The sequence below is a fragment of the Crocodylus siamensis genome, chromosome 2 (genome assembly GCF_052110815.1).
Source record: "Crocodylus siamensis isolate JL-2025a chromosome 2, ASM5211081v1, whole genome shotgun sequence".
NCBI lineage: Eukaryota > Metazoa > Chordata > Crocodylia > Crocodylidae > Crocodylus > Crocodylus siamensis.
Genome location: NC_143396.1, coordinates 23,759,402 through 23,775,710, shown reverse-complemented (window position 1 = coordinate 23,775,710; position 16,309 = coordinate 23,759,402). Strand labels below are relative to the sequence as shown.

At 40.2% G+C, this 16,309-nt stretch overlaps 1 protein-coding gene across 6 annotated transcripts in view; it reads left to right on the top strand.

Annotated features, from left to right (window-relative positions):
* Positions 1-16,309, top strand: part of SORCS2 (sortilin related VPS10 domain containing receptor 2) — a 983,379-nt gene that overhangs the window by 744,622 nt on the left and 222,448 nt on the right. For all 6 annotated transcript variants that reach the window (XM_090035537.1, XM_090035536.1, XM_090035535.1 and 3 more), the window contains exon 4: positions 13,665-13,829. In XM_090035537.1, coding sequence (XP_089891663.1) covers positions 13,665-13,829 — 165 coding nt within the window. The remainder of the gene's footprint in view (positions 1-13,664; positions 13,830-16,309) is intronic.

Sequence of the window (16,309 nt, the reverse complement as noted above, 5' to 3'; positions counted from 1 at the left end):
ACTAATGAGATTCAGCCTAATGGGACCAAAAATAACTATAAAAGACATTTCCTTTCTGCTCTTCAAGGGCTTTATTTCCAGTCCATTTGGACTGGATATCAAAGATAAGTGAAATATTTCACTAGAAAAAGCTTTTATAATTAAGCTTCGTAGCCTATATAAGTGAGATGTAGCCAAATTCAAATAAAACTTAATAATTATTTTTCTAGTACAGAATTTTTGATGACATCCCCCCTCCCACCTCCCCTTCAAAAAGTCACATAATCAGCTCTGTGATTTTTTTTCAATGCTAATTCTGCATGGGACTAAATGTAGGACTAAAAGCAGCTCATTTCCCAACGTGTGCATGTTTATCTTATATTTTAAAAAAGAACAATTATGTAATCTTAAGACCATGATATGAGTTAACATTCTGCATTTTTACAGAGGTGTGGGCATTTATTGAAGCTCTATCCAAGTGGCTTTCAACTTTTTTGCAATCGTGGCATCCCTCACTGGACTTAAAGCAGCCCTCCATAATTTTTGTGAATTGAGTAGCACCCAATTTCAAAACTAGTTTATGTAGTACAGCGCTTACCTCTTTTCGGATGTGCTGGGCATTTGGGGGTGGAGGATCATGCAGGCAGGGACAAGCCTGAGCTTAGTTTATCCCCTTAGTCTGTCTGCTTTTCTCATAACACCTCACTTATCTCTACAAAGTAACTTCTAAGGGTCTGGGTGCCCTGCGGTATCAGAACTTTGGCCAGCGACTTTCCCAGTTTCAGGTATCACAGTAACTTTACCGCATTTTAGGACAGGCAGATCTGAGAATGCATATATATGGCTAGGATACCTCATAGATGATTTTTCTATTTAAAATGGCAAAATGGGGGAAGGGTAGGAGAAAGAGTAACTCCACCAGAAATACATGTGAATATAGAAGTAATCACAGATCAGAAAACAAAACGAAGTTGTGTTTTGCAAACACAGCTGCCTAGAACCTCAGAAGGAGAAGAGAAAAAGCCACCTGAAGTTCATGCCAAAATATTTCAATACCAGTTATTTGAACCCTGGGAGGATAGAGGGAGAATATAGTCCTTAGCTGTGAAAGGACCAAAAACCTGTTCCCCAGCACTAAAGACATTGAAATCTTGCTCAGTGCCTATGAAAAATACTTAAACCATGAAGCTTCTCTTTTTCTCCTTCCTGTCTTCTCCTTATTGCTTAATGACTATTCCTGTAGTTCCCCTTTGATTCTAATGATGTTTTCTTGGCAACTAATTTATGGACAGACAGTGGAGGTCATTTGACTTGTCCCTTCATTAAGTAGATTCACACATGTATGAAGTCATTTGTTGTGTATCCAGTCTTCTGCTAGGGAAACAATGCTTTTGTGCTTGTCTAGAAAAGTCTGTATTTACTTGCATACTATATGTACCTTTCCCAAAAAACAGCTCTCCAGAACTGGGGATGAAGTGGGGGAGTGAGTCTTAAGCAGGGACACTTAATTTTTCCTTGTGTGTGTTTAGCCCAGAATAGAAGCAACCTACTTTGATTCCTATTCCAATCAAAGCTTAAAACCAACTGCCCAGCAGTTGAGGGAATCAGTTCACATAAAGGCTTATTGTCCTTCTCTCCAAAGGTGTTAATGAGCATCTCTCATTCTTAATGGTCTTGATGTTTCACGAATAGAGCCAGTCTTTCTCCCTGCAATTTAAATCTCTGCTAGATACTCCTGGTCTCTTTTCTCCTATTCCATAGCCCTGAAAGCTGTTTTTAGCTCTTTCCAAAACTATAGAGCTTTCCATTGAAGCCAGTTTTCAACAGCAGCTGCAGTTTTACCTTTTGGCTGAGCAGGAAAGGAAGGTGTAAAACTTGGTTGCAGAACATTCCCCTACTGTGACAAGAATTGGTTGTATTCCTCCCTCCCTCACTGCCATTACTAATCACACTTTGATGTAGAGTACACCTAGAAAGACTAGTTCAGATGCATCATTTTTAGGGAGCCAATGAAATGTATAAAGATATAGACGTGCCATATAATAATGTTATATAATGATAAATCTTAAATCATCCTGCTCTAGGGAGTTTTTTTTCTGTTTTTAGATGCACAGGACCTACACACACAGCTCATGAGATGGTCTCACATAATTTGAAAAGGCCATGATAGTGTTACACCTTGAAGAGGACTGAAGGTCTTCTCTATAGTGAAAAATCGTTCTCCGATACGAACAGAGACCTTCTTATTTTCTAAATGAGAAGGGGTCAGCAGCTCTCGATATTTCTCTATTATTTTAATTTTATCTTTTGGATGATTGTCTTTAAAAAAAGTTCTCCATGACAGAATGTTTACATTTTTATAGTTGTACCATAATAAAAAACTGTGTAAATGAACAGAGTACAACCCGAATACCCACGTGATATAAAATTATGCACCTTAACCCAGTGATTCCCAACTTCCTTAGACTCAAGGCACCCTTTGATAGACTCAGTGAACCCCTTGCTTTTACACCCTGGTTGAGAATCACTGTCTTCACCTATATTTAGATGCTAAGGAGCCCAAGTTTTTAATTTTGCTAAAATGCCAGTATGATTTGTTGGATATACTGAGAATATGTCCTTATAAGTAAACCTTTTTTTTTCATAATTGCATGGAATGTATTCTAGAGGCTACGCAATATGCTTGTTACTTTTGGGATACTTTACATTTTCAGAGTTGTAGCAAAGGAGTATGTTGATTAATTAATCCTTCTATCTTAAAGCCCTGTAAGAAAAGTAAAAATAGGAAATGCAAATTAGTGTTAAAAAGGGGAATGTGAATCAGGACTTGTAGACTCTGTTCTTCACTCTCCTTTGTTTGTGACACAGGTTAAGTTCACTTCTCTACCTTAATGTTTCTCATGGCCAATAGGCTTAATTAATGTTTGCAAGGTGCTTTGAGATCCTTGGATAAATTGATGTCAATTATAGTTGTTTTTAGAGCAGGATTCCAAAATTCCAGTAACATTGAACCTGCTGATGATATGTTCCCCATTAGACATGTGGCTGATAAGAGCAATCCATCTATATACATACAGTACATACAGCAACATTATCATAGTCTCTAATATTCTTCCATTTCCTCCAGATAGAAATACAAATAACATTTTTCACTTTTTATCCCTTTCTTCTGCTATAAACTATAAAAATGGGTTGATTAATGTGTAGCTTTTTTTTGCTTGTATTTGCTTGTGTCAGTGTTGCTCTCATGTATGTGAAAATCTTAGTAAAGCTAAACTAAAAAAATAATTTTTCATTCACTTTTGAAAGCAGCAGAGTCCATAATCATTTTTCTCTCTGCATGAAAGATAACTTTACTAGGTATAAACTTGGACTCTGTAGCTAAGAGAAAGCTGCTACAGGCTAGTCAAAAAGTATTATTTCAGTGCCATTTGGATGTGCGAGAGGCCTGTTTGGGGGCAGATAAGACTTTTAGGGCTTTTTATCAGCTTTTTAGGGCTAAGAAAGTTGTAAATACTGATTAACCCAGCATAAGCCCCAATTGTAGCTGTTTCACGCTGTGCACCTTTTTCCTAGATGGAACAATTGCATTAGTTAAATATAGATGTTATGAAATGTGGATCAGTGGCACCAGTTCTGGGTCTTTTGGGATGGGATGTGATCTTTGAGACAGTCACAGATAGTAGTCAGCACTTATGCTTTGAGCATCCAATAGCACTGCAGCATCCCAGGGAGATCCAAAGGCTGCAGACTAACAATCCTAATGGCAGATGCCCTGAATAGTGGGGAGTGAATTCTTCAAAGTATTTCCTTTTACCTACCATCGTCACTTGAGCATTGCCTTGGTCCAGCACAAGCCATCTGCTCTTCATTCAGATGCAACGTTGACATTTATCTGTTGGCTGGGTGTGCCAGCTCAGATGTTCAGATGTCTTCGGCACATTCATGTGTAACCAGCCATCCCAGCTGGTGACCAGCCATTTTAACATACTGAGTCATTTAAATTCATTGCACATCACAAGCATGCTGTTGGTACTAGATAAATAATAGATAGTACAGCTACTAGTATCATATTCAGTATGATTAATGAGCCAAACGCAATAAATAGGAAACTAAAGTGCAGTACAGGGTTTCCATTAGTCCCACCAGGAATGTTTCAAATGGCCTTTGGTTTTGTCCTGAGATTATATGATCAGTGTAGTAGATTTCTCAAAAGCACTTCTTCACATCCCCATCTTATATAATTGACAGTTCATGTAGAAACCAGCTGGTGTCCTGGATTGCCTCTGGTGAGGTTTATCTGTATTAATTGAAAATTTGCAAGAGGCTCTTCAAGAAAGCCTGAAAAAGCTCTAGAGATCTGAAAATGAGAGTTCCAGAAGAAGCTGTTAACATGAAGGGTGTAATAATATAATATTTAGAGAGTACTTTTCTTGTCTGTGAGCAGTTAAATTCAATAAACAATCATAAGGCAATTTTCTAACTCTGGTAGATTTACAGCAGTTCATGCAGATGTCTTAATAACATTAGTGTTTGTGATGGGTGATTGGGGAGAAAGCCACAGGGGAGAATCAGGAAGATAAAACATGTTCCTTGTGGAGCATTTTATTCCCTGTCTGCTTGGAATTATCTTGGGTTGATTTTTAAGATATTGTTTTAAGCTAGTATGGAAGTAACAGGCCTATAATTCACTGTAACTTTTCCACTTATGAATTATCAGGTCTTTCATGCTGTCTGAGATAAAATCATAACCCATGGCAGTCCATTTGGTATGTTTTATGAATGCCCGCTAAGAAACAACGTCTCATTTACAATTGGGAACAGGAGCCAGAGTAATTTCTGTATCAACCAAGCACATCTAATAACACATAAATAATGTAAACTATAAAAACAACAAAAATAGACAAGTTAGTTACTTAGTTTGAAAAATGTTGAGGAAGTGGCTGTAGTGCTATTGAGCCATAAATGCTGCCCCAAAATTGGCAATATTGTTGCAAAGAACTGCTGGCTCAAACTCAGCGAGGTTCTTATTTGATGCACATTGGGCCGCCCTTGTAAACCATCTCATCATTAAGGGCTTGATCTGGAAGATCTCTGGTGAGAACTCCTGCTCCAATTCAGCAACCCCTTTAATTTGCGCTTAATTTTATGCCTTTTGCTAATGGAAATTAATTGACCTCAATGGGATGGCTCATGCATTTACAATTCAACATATTCTTAAACATTGTGCTGGACCGGGGCCAGAGTACTCATCACTTTGCAGAATCAAATCCTCTGATCCACAGACTTCGGTTTCAGTGGGAGTTTAATTTAATGGAAAGAACTTTACGTACAACCTGAACATGCCTAATTTCCTGTAGGAGTCACTCAGCATCTCATTGAATTGGTTGTTATTTTTTGGTTTCACTATGGCAGTGGATTTCAGTTTTTTAAGGTTGGTTTATAATACAGTGGGGGAGGTAGGGGAGGTAAGTTCTTTTTGTTTCACAGACTGTTTCTGATTGTTTTTTTATAAAAGACCATGCATCACATGATCTCTCTACTTTCCAGTAGAAAGTTGTATTATGAAAGACAGTGTGATCCTAGATCTTTTCTCACAATACATATTTCTTCCTTGTTTTTTCCTTTGAGTACTGCAAAAAGAAAACAAAGAATTACAGTTGGAATTAAATGCTACAATCCATTGCTGTGAAGTAGATAACATAAAACTAACACAGATAATAGAGAATTGCCTCTGTTTTTGGAAAAAGTGCCGATTAAGATCAAGTGTATTTTGAGTCCAAATTTACATTAGCATGAAGTTTTATTTGGTTCTGTTAGGACTTATAGAAAATCTATCTCAATATACAGTGCATATAAAATATTTTTTTACTGAAGTCTGGCTGGGAGGTTAAAGAAGGTCAGCTGGAAGCTGGTTCACTGAAACAATAGATAGATACAGGATACTGCATTAACAAACCTAGAAAATGTGTACCTTGCACCAGAAGGACTTTAGCATATGAAGAACTTTGAGCTCTGTGAGCACAGCACATTTGTAATGTGAAGTACAGTGCATAGGCTTCAGCATGTGTGCAGCTCTTTGCAGGAGCGGGCCTTGGAAAAGCATGTATTTAAATGATAGGCAGTGTCTGGTACTGTTTTCTCCAAGTAGATGATTACTTCAGTGGTGTTCATGTAGGAAGCATTACATGTGCCTATCATACCTGTAGCCCTTTCCAGCCATAATAATAATAAAAAGCTAATATGAAAATAATAAAAATATTAAATGAGGTTATTCTAAGAGATCCCACACTTTTTATTTGTTGTGTCTTCTCCTATGGAAGTGCTAATTAACTGTTTTTATTGCTTTGACCTTTTCTGTTATCTGCTTTTCTTCTCTTCGATCCTATTATAAAAAACAAGTCCTTTTTTCTCTTCTTAAATGAAGGCTGCAAGGAGCCGGAAGCAAATCTGGAATAATCCGAGTTTCTTTTCTACCACTACAGCCACTATTGATACAGCACTGCATGCTTGCTAGATTGAAGGAAGTGAAAGGGGGAGTCGGGAGAGAGTCCATCTAAGCTGATATTGTTTTTGATCATGACGGGTCTAACCGGAGAAGTCAGCGGAGTCTTTCCCATTAAAAAATGCCTCAGAAATCCCTGAGATTTGTGGTCATATCCTGGGCCTTATTGAGTAATCTTCATTTGAACTAAAACCAAAAACTAACTCCCATTTCAGTGGGAGTTTTAAGAAGGGGTGTTTGGTAGGAGTTTTTAGACTAATTGGATCTGATTCCCCAATACCTGTTCAAAGCATTGTACAGGCACTGTCTTCATCTTTATAACATATCACCATGCACATTATATGGACTGGTAATCTGTGACTCAGAGAAATTAATGACGTTCCAGTAAGTTATAGTGTGGGTTTTTGTCAAAAGTTCCCAGGTCCTGGCCTCAAAGTAAAAAATGCTAAGGCGTGTATTTCTTTTACTTTCTAATCATATTTAATTTTTTTTTAAATCACCGTATCCATTTTATTCGTAAATCTCAGCCAGGCCCTCCTGTTATGTGTACAATATGTTGTCCCCAGCATTTCCATCCTTTTTCTTTAGCCTGCAGTAGTGTAATGTGAGGTGGGCAAACAGGACATGTGCTTTGGGTGCTGCCTAAGGGCAGGGGCTCCAGAAAGAGGCGGGGTGCCTCACTTTCCCATTACCTGCTCTGTTTGCACTTTCCAACTGCCCATTGCAGCGACACAAGCAATGTACGTCATGGAGTGCAAGGTGTTCTGGTAATCACAGTTTTGTAAAGTGGCAGTAGCGTTGGTTGCTTCTGGTGGGAGAACTAACCCTGTATTGTGCCATCAAAATTAGCAGTTTTTTTGCTCTCCCCACATGGGCTTTGATGGCAAAAAAACTCTGCTGCCACTGTAAAGAAATACAGTTGCCAGGTGCTGGGACACTGCCCATGCCTGCAGCTAGCTGGTGTTCTGCTTGCTGCCTTGTGGGAAAGGGTTAGAAAGGTCTGGCCTGGATACCTTTCTTGGTCTCTTATTTCTGGGAGTACATACAGGACAATTTGGAGTATTTTGCATTTATGCTGAGTTTTAGACTTGGCAATAGACAATTTTTATTGTTAAGATTAGTAAACTAACTATGCTTTTGAAAAGAATGACTTAAAGCTTCTGAAGAATGCTCTTTTGAACATCTCTAGGGTCAGTGCCTGCACCACCCCTGCTGGGAGTCTACTCCAGAGTCTGGTCACGTGAACCGTGAAGAAATTTTTCCTTCTTTTCCTTCCATCACATGAACCATAAATAGTTAGTTGTAGTAAGTCAATGAACAGTTTTTGTTATTTAGTCCTCTGTGCTGCTTCCTTTACACCAGTGATGTTAAGTTCCATCTTGCAGTTGGGCTTGTGCTATTGCAGACAGTTGGGCATTATGCCCCCCTTGGCTAGGTTGATCAACAAAAGGAAAGGGTATAACCTTTTACCATCTTTTGAAATACTATGGTAACCTCCTGCTACTACATATATTTCTTTGGTGCTAAAGTATCAATTTTGGGTTTCAAAATTATGATTTGAGTAAACACTGTTGCGTTTTTAAGTGCATTTTTCCTTAATATGTCAAATGGCATATCTGTTGGAATCAGAGCCGTCCCTAGGAGTGCATGGGGCTCAGGGTATATCAGCCTGTGCGGGGCCCGGGGGAGGCGGGGTGGTGAATGCACTCGCAGTAGCAGAGCCAGTGGCGCTTGGCAGCAGTGACACGTGGCGACCACGATGGGGCATATGTGGCACTGACCACAGGACCCCTCAAAGTGCAGGGCCCGGTGCAGTGGCCCTGATTTGCCCTCCCTAGGGACAGCCCTGCTTGGAAGTATCCTTTCTGCACCCTAATCTATGTTTCAAAATATAATGATTATATTTGCTAATTTTAATGTTCCAGGATATATAACTTTATTAGCTCAAGAAAATGTTTCCAGTATTAAATACTATCTTTAAGGTCAAAAGTGGAGCTCACAAAAATGCTTTACTACTTCATGACAGATTTCTGTTTCCCAATGTTTGCTATATGAATTCACCTGGGAGAAGAGCCTGTTGTCCTCCAGGCCTCAACAGATTTTTGAGAGATTGTTGCATAGATTTTTCTGTGGGGGACAGAGAGGCTGAAGCACTCCACAGCCCATCAGGGAGATTCCCAGTCTGTTTTTAAGTTGCATAGCAAATCTGTTGCTACCTAGAAATAGATTTCCCAGTCCTTCATATGCTGCAACTAGCTACCAAAAGCATCATGGTAGTAGAGGAGAGAATTCAGAATCTCCTGCTTTTAAAGCATGACACTCCACAGCTTGAACTGAAGGAGAGTTTCCCTTGTTTGCCAGAGCTTACAACAGACAAAGCTGATTAATTCTGATTTCACTGGAGTAGAGAGCAGAGTTCTGCATACACGTTGACCAGTCCATTATAACAGATGCAGTCTATTTGGATGTAATGATGAGTCTACTATATGCCAGCAGTCAGCTTGCTATCAAGTGAATTTCTTTTCTGTATTTCTTCTCATTTTCACAGTCATCTCTCAGAAAGCAAATAAAACACTGGCATCTATACCTTTCAGTCAACATATTTTACTATGCATGCAAGCAGTACATTATTTTTCATTTACATTAGAGCTCCTTTTTGCTGTACTCCAAGCCAGGGATGTAAATTAATGCCTTATCATGTTCTTAACCATTTGCCTGGCAATTTAAGGGAACTACTCTCTCCTTGACACACGCATACAGTTCCAATTAATGCTAATATGAGTTATACTGTGCATTCAGGGACATATCCATGCCTAAATGTCTTTGTTGCTTATTTATTTGAAGGAAGGTTAAGAAGAAAAATTAAATAAAAGAATTTTATAGCATTGGTGAAAAATAGTGGAGGATTCCAAAGGGCATGAAAAAGTTATATAAAAACATGTTCTTTCAGAGATGATTAATTGAAGTTCAGAAGTGATTGCAATATCTTCTGGTTTCTTGGGCCAACACTATTCAAATGAATGGTTTTTCATTCTGAGTTAAAACAGTCAGCAATCACTGTTTGACGTAGCTCTTCTTAATATATGTCCCATTTCTGCTTGCACAGCAATCACAAACTACCTTGTTTAGGAGGTTTATTCTCTTTTCTACTTTTAAAAAAACAAACCCTTAACAGTTGTTATAGAAAATGTCTAGTGCATGGAGAATATTTACTCTGGAATATTCTCCTTAATAAATAATGTACAAGCAAAGCAGCATGTCAGAGAAACCAATCTGCTAACTGTGTGCATGCATGTGCGTGTGTGTGGAGTGGTAGGGGGTGAGTACTGAACAATTCAAGCATTGAAAGGCAACACTGTTAAGGATAAACCCTAATAGCTCAAAAGATGAGGAAATAAAACAAGAGTCCCACTTGTTATTTAAAACTCTTATTTTAAAGCTAATCTCATAATCTCGTATTTTAGACCTGGGAATTTCTGAAATTCCAATTTTTGGGATTGCCAGTGCTTCAACTGACTAAAAACTTTGGTGGACAAGAATATCATTGTCATCATCCACTCACTGTCTTCTGCATCATCAAGTGACCTCTGTGTCACAGAGGCCTCACCAGGGGTGGATTTAGATTTTGATAAAAGCAAGTATGGGAGCAGCCAGCCCTTGTTCCCAGTCTCCTTTCCCTCCTCCCTCCCACTCACCCACAGAGTGAACACCATAGTGAGCCTCTGGGGACTTTTTTTTTAAAAAAAAAGTAAGAATGTAAGTATCCCCACATTCCCCTCTGTCCTCAAAGCCATGTCCTTTTCTCTCCCTTCCCCTTCCTCTCTCTTCTCCTTCTCTCTTCTCCCCTTTCTTGCCTGCTGCTGATACTTTCTCCACTGTACCAGGGGTCAGGGAAGGATCAAAGTCACTCCTGTCTGCTCTGGGAAGGCTGCGTGGAGGCTGGGCTCAGCTGGGAACAGCAGCAGCAGTGGCAATGGGCAGGGATGCACCCAATCCCCTGTCCCTGCACCCAGTGGGTAACAGGCAAGGGGGTGGAACCCACTACCATGCCCATTGCCATTGCTGCCAATGTTCTCAGCTAAGCACAGCTGCCATGCAGCCTGTCTGGAAGATAGGAGTGGCTTTGAAGCTTCCCTGCCACTGGGACAGTGGGGAAAGAAGCAGTAGCAGGTATGGAAGTGGGGGTGGAGAGGAGGGAACATACCTTTGAGCATGGAGGGGGAGGTGAGAGTTCTTACATGATTTAGGGACTTTAAAAGTCCCTGTCCCAGGGAGGGACGTACAAGTAAACACTTACCTGCAACAGGAGGCACGGAGCAGCAGAGGCGGCAGGGAGAACCCGTGTAGCTCATTGGCTGCTTTTTTATACAGCTATGGCCAGCCGGTAATGTCAGCTCCAGAAGCCAACTGGTGAGAATAGAAATGGCGGCCGATGCTGCAGAGGGGGGAGGAGGAAGAGAGAAGAGTGAGAGGACCCTGGCTGGTCCCGGGAAGGAAAGAAACCCTGACCACGGGCCCCACCAAACCCAGCGGACCTCCAGGAGCTGGAGGCTGGAAGGCATCAGGCAGCAGGGACCCCGGACCCGAACAAGGATTCAGGAGCAGACGGGAGGCTCAGCAGGATCCCTGGTGGGAGAAGCAGAGTGACCAGGGCGAGCAGGGACCCACGCCGGCAGGAGGGACTCCAAAAGGAACCCCGGCGTAGCTGCAATCGAGGCGGGTATTGCTGCCCTTCCTGGCCGGGTCAGTGGCAGAGTGTGAAGAGCTCCAAAGGTGTGGGAGGATTTAAAAGGCACCCGGAGTTAATATAGCAGGGTGGGAGCCTGGCGTAGTTTAGTCTAGGAGCAGGCTCGGGCATAGGGTCGCTAGGACAACCAGTTTCCTTTGTTTTTCCCCCGTTGTGAAGAGGCTACGGAGGGGATGGCCTTGTGAGCTACCCCATGTATCAGGGATGAGGGGAGCACCTCGGAGGTTTTTCTTTTTTTGTTTCCCCAAGAGAAGTGGCGAGACGGAAGGAGGAAGGTGGAGTGGAGACAGAGCTGAGAGGATGGATTTCCCGTTGTCAGGCAGTAACTCTGGGCGGCCAGTGGAAGGAACGCAACTCCACGGATGGGCTGAGACCAACAAAGTTCAATTGCGCATGAGGGGGAGTGAGGCCAGGGTGTAGGGGAGGCGGAGCCCCATGAAGGACCGTCGGGTGAACCGCGGGCCACTGAGTATATCCGACCGCCATCCCCGACCACTGAGTAACCAGCAAGTCATGGCAGGAGAGAGCGGGGAAGGCAAGTTGTGGAAGGGACACCTGCTCGGTCAAAAGGGCAAGCCTGGAGAACACCCAACGCCCATCTCACGGGCAAGGGCTGCCCAAGAGCGGATAGTTGAAACCTGACAGCCACAGTCCCTAAAGCTTCTGAGGCAGTATTTAAGACCATGGCTTATACTCTGGCTGACACCACTTCTTAAAAATCAGATATATTTTATCTTAATGTTGTGTCCTTACAGAGCTTATTGAAAATTTCAGGGGTAAGGAAGTTGTGAAGATGAGACATGAATAACAGGAGAAATTTATAAAGATGGCATTCATACAGACATCACCATAAAAACTGCACAACTTACACTCTGGTGAAAACAGTTTTAAAAACTCAAAATTTGAATATCTGTAAATCCTGCAAGATTTTATGAACTAGTCCCTTAAATAATATAAACAGGTTTTGGCTTCGTACTGCTGCTGAAACATGTTGGTACAATTCAGAGGGAAAGTTTAAGTATGTGGTCTCTAGCAGTGTGTATAGGATGAACCCTGATTCAGCAGAGTGCTTTATGCATATGAAAAAAATCTGTCTTTGTTCAGCATAGCATTTAAATGTGTACTTCATTTCAAGTATAGGAAGCCTCTGCAGAAATCTATGGGACTGTGTGCATGCTTAAAGTTAAGCATGTACTTAAATACCATAATGCATCAGAACTTATGCATGTGTCTTATTTACATATTGTTTTCCTAGGAAACCAATACAACCCAGTTTCAACCCACTTCTCTCATCTCTCTTCAAGTTTTCAGGGAGCTGGGTTTTTTTAAATTACAATTCTATTCCTAAAAGCAACTAAATAAAAATAGAACCATCTTGCTTAATAGGCTTGCTTCCTATGTGTGTATTCTTTGTAATTACTGTTTACATTACTGACTGCCATTTACTCCTGCTAGTACTGCAGAGCCACCACATTTGGGGGAAACGATCAGGGTTCTATGGTGGCTTGTGCATCATCAGCTGAATATTTTAACTGTGTTTTGATTGCAGAATCTTTATTACAGTCTAAGCAGGAGCCAGAAAGAACCCAGCTGGACTTCAAAATTCCATGTTACGATTACAGGGAAAGCAGTTGGTGAAAGCATCTTTTTGCTCGCAAATTGAGTCTGTTTGATCTGGAGAGACAATAAAAACAGAACCGCACAATACCACTTTACAAACTGCACTATAAGGCTCTGGCAGGCTTTGTTGGTGAAGAAGCTCAAAGGAGTTTGGCTCTTATTAATACTAAAAGGAGAATATTTCTTTGTTGTTGAAAGCTTGACATGAAGTCTGCACAAGGAAAGAAGCAGCAGCTGCAACTTCTTTATGTTTAGGTCAATATAATTCCCTGAAATTAAAAGGAAATGCAGATGATTGCCTGGCATTTAATTTTGCAGATCATCAAAGGGAACTTGCTATCTGATTCACAGTATGTCAACAGAGAAAAGCATGGTTCAGCCATATAAGGATGTTAGAGACAAATTCCATCCCTATATGACTATTAATAGCAGCTTTAGGATAGCAGTGATTAAACAAATGCTCTATATAAATAAAGCCTTATTTAAAAGGGTTACTTATTTTAATGATCAATATAAATAAAATGTTGTAATATTAATCCTCCCACATTACTTTTGAGCTTCTTCATGTGATGTTATGAATCCCAGGACAAGGACAAAAGTAGTAACATAATATGACAAGATATAACTTAATATTTGTATTAGACATTTTGGACTAAGGGCTTAACTTGGTTTGATTTGGAAACTTAATTTATACACAATTCAAGTCCACATTTATGCAATAGAAATGATATGTTAGCTTATCATGTTTTGCTGACAGAAATACTTTATGTAAAAGCCAGGCTTTTATACCTTATTATCCTTTTTATGTTACAGATAATCCTTGTAAGTTCATCGCATAATGACCGGGACCAGAGCCTATTCATAAGCATGGATGAAGGAGCCACATTTCAAAAACAGCCCATTACTTTCTTTGTGGAAACCCTGCTTTTTCACCCAAAAGAAGAAGACAAGGTGCTTGCTTACACCAAGGAAGGCAAGGTAAATCTAATAATAACCATGTTGTTGACTTGTATGAGATTTAAACGCAATGAAATTGTAAGGATCTGCTGATTAGTATTTATGACATGACTTGCCCAAGAGTGGGCAACACCAAATTGTAGAGATGCATCTTTGTTTGTTTCAGGTAATTACAGTATTTACTCACATATAAGATGACCCCCCCAATAATTAGAATCAACATCTGGAAAATGTATACATTTGCTGTAATTTTCCAGGTATGGAATCTAATTACTGAAAGTTTGCCAGTTCCCTGTGGTTGGAGCACCTACCCATTTAAAGGATAGATGGGCACAGACACACACCATCAGTATGTTTGCCCAATGTGGGTAATATGTTTTATAGTTATTCACCATGTTGGCCAAGGTATTTAATGAGGTTTCCTTGTACGCAAATATAGGATGAGGAGCTTCCCCCCCATGCTGACTTGGGGTTAAAAACCTTGTTTTGTATTTGAGTAAATACGGTATATCCATCTCCAAAAGCCATTATTGTTTTATAATGGTTTTATTTCTCGCGTATCTTGTTGATGCTAGTATATAACTCATCATCCTGCATAATTATAGTTAAGTACAACCCTGAAAACTTATTTTCCCGTAGAAATTAGCCATAAGCAATTGCTCTTTAATCTATAGGTAAGTATAAAATTAATGGAGCTGAAATACTAGCTCAGAAGCCTTTCTTGGATTGTAAAATAAATTAAATTAAACTTTTATTTAGTTGTTAGCAGAATAGAGGTTCAGGGAAGCAATTTATGTGTAAAAAACGTCGAATAACCCTTCGCCATTCTTAAAGTATTTAGACCACATATAGTTTGAGAAGCCATGTCAAATTGTTTGTAGACTTTGAATGGCATTCAGATATTACGTATTCTTAAATTAGAAAGGTTTATGACACTTTTGGATGTGTTATAAACTTGTTGGTAAGCACATAATCCAGTAAAAATGTACCTGAAATATTTTTACAGTGCCAGAGCTCATGCTATAAAACCACAGACTGTGGTCCTGATTCTGATTTTACTAGGCCTAGTTTTACACGGGTATACTTCTATTGTTGCTCCTGTTGTAGGTACTGTTAAGAGAACTCAGAATCAAGCCATGTTAAGCTTTCTCAGAATGCTTGGCAGGTTGATATTGCTTGAGTGGAACTCATTCAGCAGCAAAATACAGATATCACTGAAGTTTCATTGAGCTGCCCTTCAGAACATGATTCTAAAGATTTGTTCATCTTATCACCAGTGCTTCACGTTCTCCAGGCTTTTGCGAACAAGACCGGATTCAGAAAACATGACAGATATGTGAGATTTCAGTCTTATCTGTCATGCTAGCAAGTTTCACAGTATTTTAAATAATTTTTCTTTTTATTTTTAGGGCCTAAGTACATTATTAAAATTTTGAAATTTGCACAACAACAAGAAAAAGTATATGATCAAAATATTGCACAAAAGCTGTGGCTTAGTTGCAGTTTGACTTTTGATTCTCATGGAATCTGCTAGAGACAGTGGGCCAGTTAGTCCTCTGAGAGTGAATCCAGTTTTGAGTGGAACTAAGCTAAGTGAACAGGTGATACAATGGCAGATGGAATTTACTGTTCTTAACTAGAAAGTCATTCATGCTTGCTGGGAAAAAATTAGCTTCTTGTGTGCTTACTGGGTTGTGATTAAGGACATCAGCTCAGTAAAAAAACCAGATGGCAAATAATATAGAAAAAAAGAGTATAGTGGCAGTATTTAAATTAATGATAAGCCCTTGTCTGGAATACTGTGAACAATACTGGTCACCTCATCTTAAAAAATACTGCTGAAGAGTTAACGGAAGTTCAGATAAGATGGACAAGAAGGGTGGGGACATGGGAAACTCAAATATTTAAAGAGAGAGTGCCAAGAGTAGGATTGCTTACCTTAGAAAGCAGATCAATATGGAGAGGTTTGATAATAGTATATAAAATAATGAATAGCATTGAGAAGAAAGCTTCTGTTCCTCTGAAGCATATGGAACTGGCCTCTCTCAGAGACAGTGTACTGGCCTAGATAGTCAGGCATCTGGGCCAGTATCTTTGTTATTTGCTATGTGCCTTTTTCAGTCTCTCATGTCTAAGTTGTACCTGAATTCAGATTCCTTCTCTGAATCAGCAAACAAAAAGATTTGACCTGTCATATCTCATGGCCTAGGTCAGAGGTACTTGAGAAGACCATAGGGGGTATGCATGGGTGGGCAGGCAGGGGCGGAGTGCCACCATGCACCTCCCATGTTGCCACGCAGGTGCAAGGCTGGACTTGATGTGGGGGAAGCTCATACGCAGCGGCTGCTGCCACTCCACATCCTGCTGTGTGCCATTCACCCTCTTCCCCCCCACTTGGCGTCTGATCACCAGGGGTACACTGCTCCGTGTCCAGCCACTGAAGGTACACTAATCAAAAAAGGTTGAAAACCCCTGCCCTAGGTGACCATCTTACTGACTGG